Here is a 2082-nt window from a genome sequence, read left to right on the forward strand (position 1 = left end):
AAGTACAAAGCCTATAATTTACATAATAAATAATAGTTTAGCATTCAGATACGTTACATCGCAAATATGGAAATATTATGGAATATTTGGATTTGTGCCGAATGAGAGAGGTAGGATACACGAGCACAAAGCTCCATTTCGCAAACAGTTGAGTGCACAAGCCTTTAAAGTATACTCCTTTGTCAGTCTGTGAGAGACGCATTCAGAGTCAGCGCATGGTCACTGTCTAGTCGGCTTTGTTTTCAAGTGCGCAACTCATGGCATTCGCTGTTTCTTCTGCTGGCGGCCGGTTATCATTACCTGTATTCGTTGTAAGGCATCACGCACCGAACCGAGATGTCCGTACCGTGACGGTTCGGTACGAATACATGTATCGTTCCACCCCTACTTTTTACCCTAGATGTCTATGTTTATTTTATATTATTTACCTGAAAAAGGCTGGTGCACATTTTGTGACGCTGTATTGAATTTTAAATATTTTTGTTTGCTGATTGTTTTGACAGTAGTGAACTTAATTCAAATGAATGTCCATTCAATTGAGGAAAAACACTCCCTTTTTAGAGAGTAAATACATATTTACATATACAACAGCTCATGATCTGAAACAGAATGAGTTCAGAATTTTGCCAACCCTGGCGTAAAATTAAAACAGTCTTTCCATTTCAAAACCAAGGTTACAAAGACTTATCAAATCCTTTTACATTTCATTATTATTGTGGGAGAAAAACATACAAGGGACGTAACTGACAAACTTGCCTCGGATCGAGGGAGCTTATTCGCCTTCTGCCCACTTTCTTGAGCCAAGTGTAATGTTGCAGAGTCGTCCTCATATCTGGACCTTTTCATACCTGAGAGGAAGAGAATAAAGCTAATTTCATTTTGAATGATCAGCAGTTACATTTCATGATGAAAACCAAACAAATTGGAGATGAAGTAAAGCAGTAGTTCTTTTAGCACCCTCAATGTAAACACTTGTACTTCGTTTCAGATTAAACAGCAACCAAGGTTCAGTCGTAGCCACAATACAGACAGCTGGCTCAAAGCGTGTCATCGAAGACAATCATGTGCTTTTTATACATAAACACATCTACACTGAATGAAACAAACAATCCGGAAATTACGTGCAAGTATGGCAACAACAAGCAAGTATGGAAGTATGGCAACAAGCTCTCTGGTTAAAAAGCGTTACCGACGCTTCTAGCTGCACTATTAATGATAACGTAAATGGCTTTTCCTCTAAAACGCTAGCAACATTCGACGATGACGATCCAGAAGTAAATAACAATTTAAACAATGAAAAGTTTAAGCAAGGTACAATCCATATTGCTTACTAAATCAGCTGGCCTTACTAAATCAGAACGTTTTCTATCACCATACAAGCATGCATAACGCGTTTGGAAAACCCACTGACTCTGGCGCTTGCCATACAACGCGCGTAACAAATTCCAAACGAAGCTCGCGTAGCCTCCCAGCAAAACGAAACACATAAAAATGTTTTAAAAACAACCCACCTGGACTGCTAGCTTACGTAAACAGAATGCCGAACGCGTCGTAACTACCGGTCAGCTTAGTAGTGGGGATTTCCGTTTCTTTAAATAATATAAGTCCCGCCACGAAAGGTAGTGGATAGCAATGCCCGCTTTGTGAAAGAATGGTTCTTATGAGTCGAATCTTTTTAGTGAATTAGTTGAACCGGTTCACAAAACCGTTCTAAGCGATTCGTTCACGAATGGGACTAATAACGTATCGGTCAGAGCGGTTCTCGATTTATCAGCTCACCGACTATGAACTATGAACCGTCTTTCTGACATGTCCCACTCGAAATTATGTTAACTGAGAACCGGAGTGAGCAGATAGTAGGAAACATTTCGCAATCGAGGATTTCACTGATGGAGCGACTAATAATAAAGCCGTCGAATAATAGAAATTTTACCAAGATGATTGTATGACAGCTTTTTTTGTAAATAAATTTAATTAAAACGTTTTTGTAAATAATTTAGCATTGCAATTTAAATGCAAATTACTTTTAATTTATACCGTTACACATTTTTAACGTTATATTTGACAATGGAACTTATTTCA

At 38.3% G+C, this 2082-nt stretch overlaps 1 protein-coding gene across 3 annotated transcripts in view; it reads right to left on the reverse strand.

Moving 5' to 3' along the window:
- LOC107733857 (activating transcription factor 7-interacting protein 2-like) overlaps positions 1-1756 on the reverse strand; it is a 12352-nt gene extending 10596 nt beyond the window's left edge. Inside the window, exons 1-2 of one of the 3 annotated variants that reach the window (XM_016545676.1) lie at positions 1512-1756; positions 757-848 (exon numbers count right to left, since the gene is read on the reverse strand). In XM_016545676.1, coding sequence (XP_016401162.1) covers positions 757-846 — 90 coding nt within the window. In that variant the 5' untranslated portion in view covers positions 847-848; positions 1512-1756. Of the gene's footprint in view, positions 1-756; positions 849-957; positions 1099-1407; positions 1458-1511 lie in introns of those variants that run through there. The other 2 variants (XM_016545674.1, XM_016545673.1) reach the window with 2 other exon arrangements.
- Between the last annotated feature and the right edge of the window lie 326 nt (positions 1757-2082).

This window comes from Sinocyclocheilus rhinocerous, unplaced genomic scaffold, assembly GCF_001515625.1.
Source record: "Sinocyclocheilus rhinocerous isolate Xijiao unplaced genomic scaffold, SAMN03320098_v1.1 scaffold189, whole genome shotgun sequence".
NCBI lineage: Eukaryota > Metazoa > Chordata > Actinopteri > Cypriniformes > Cyprinidae > Sinocyclocheilus > Sinocyclocheilus rhinocerous.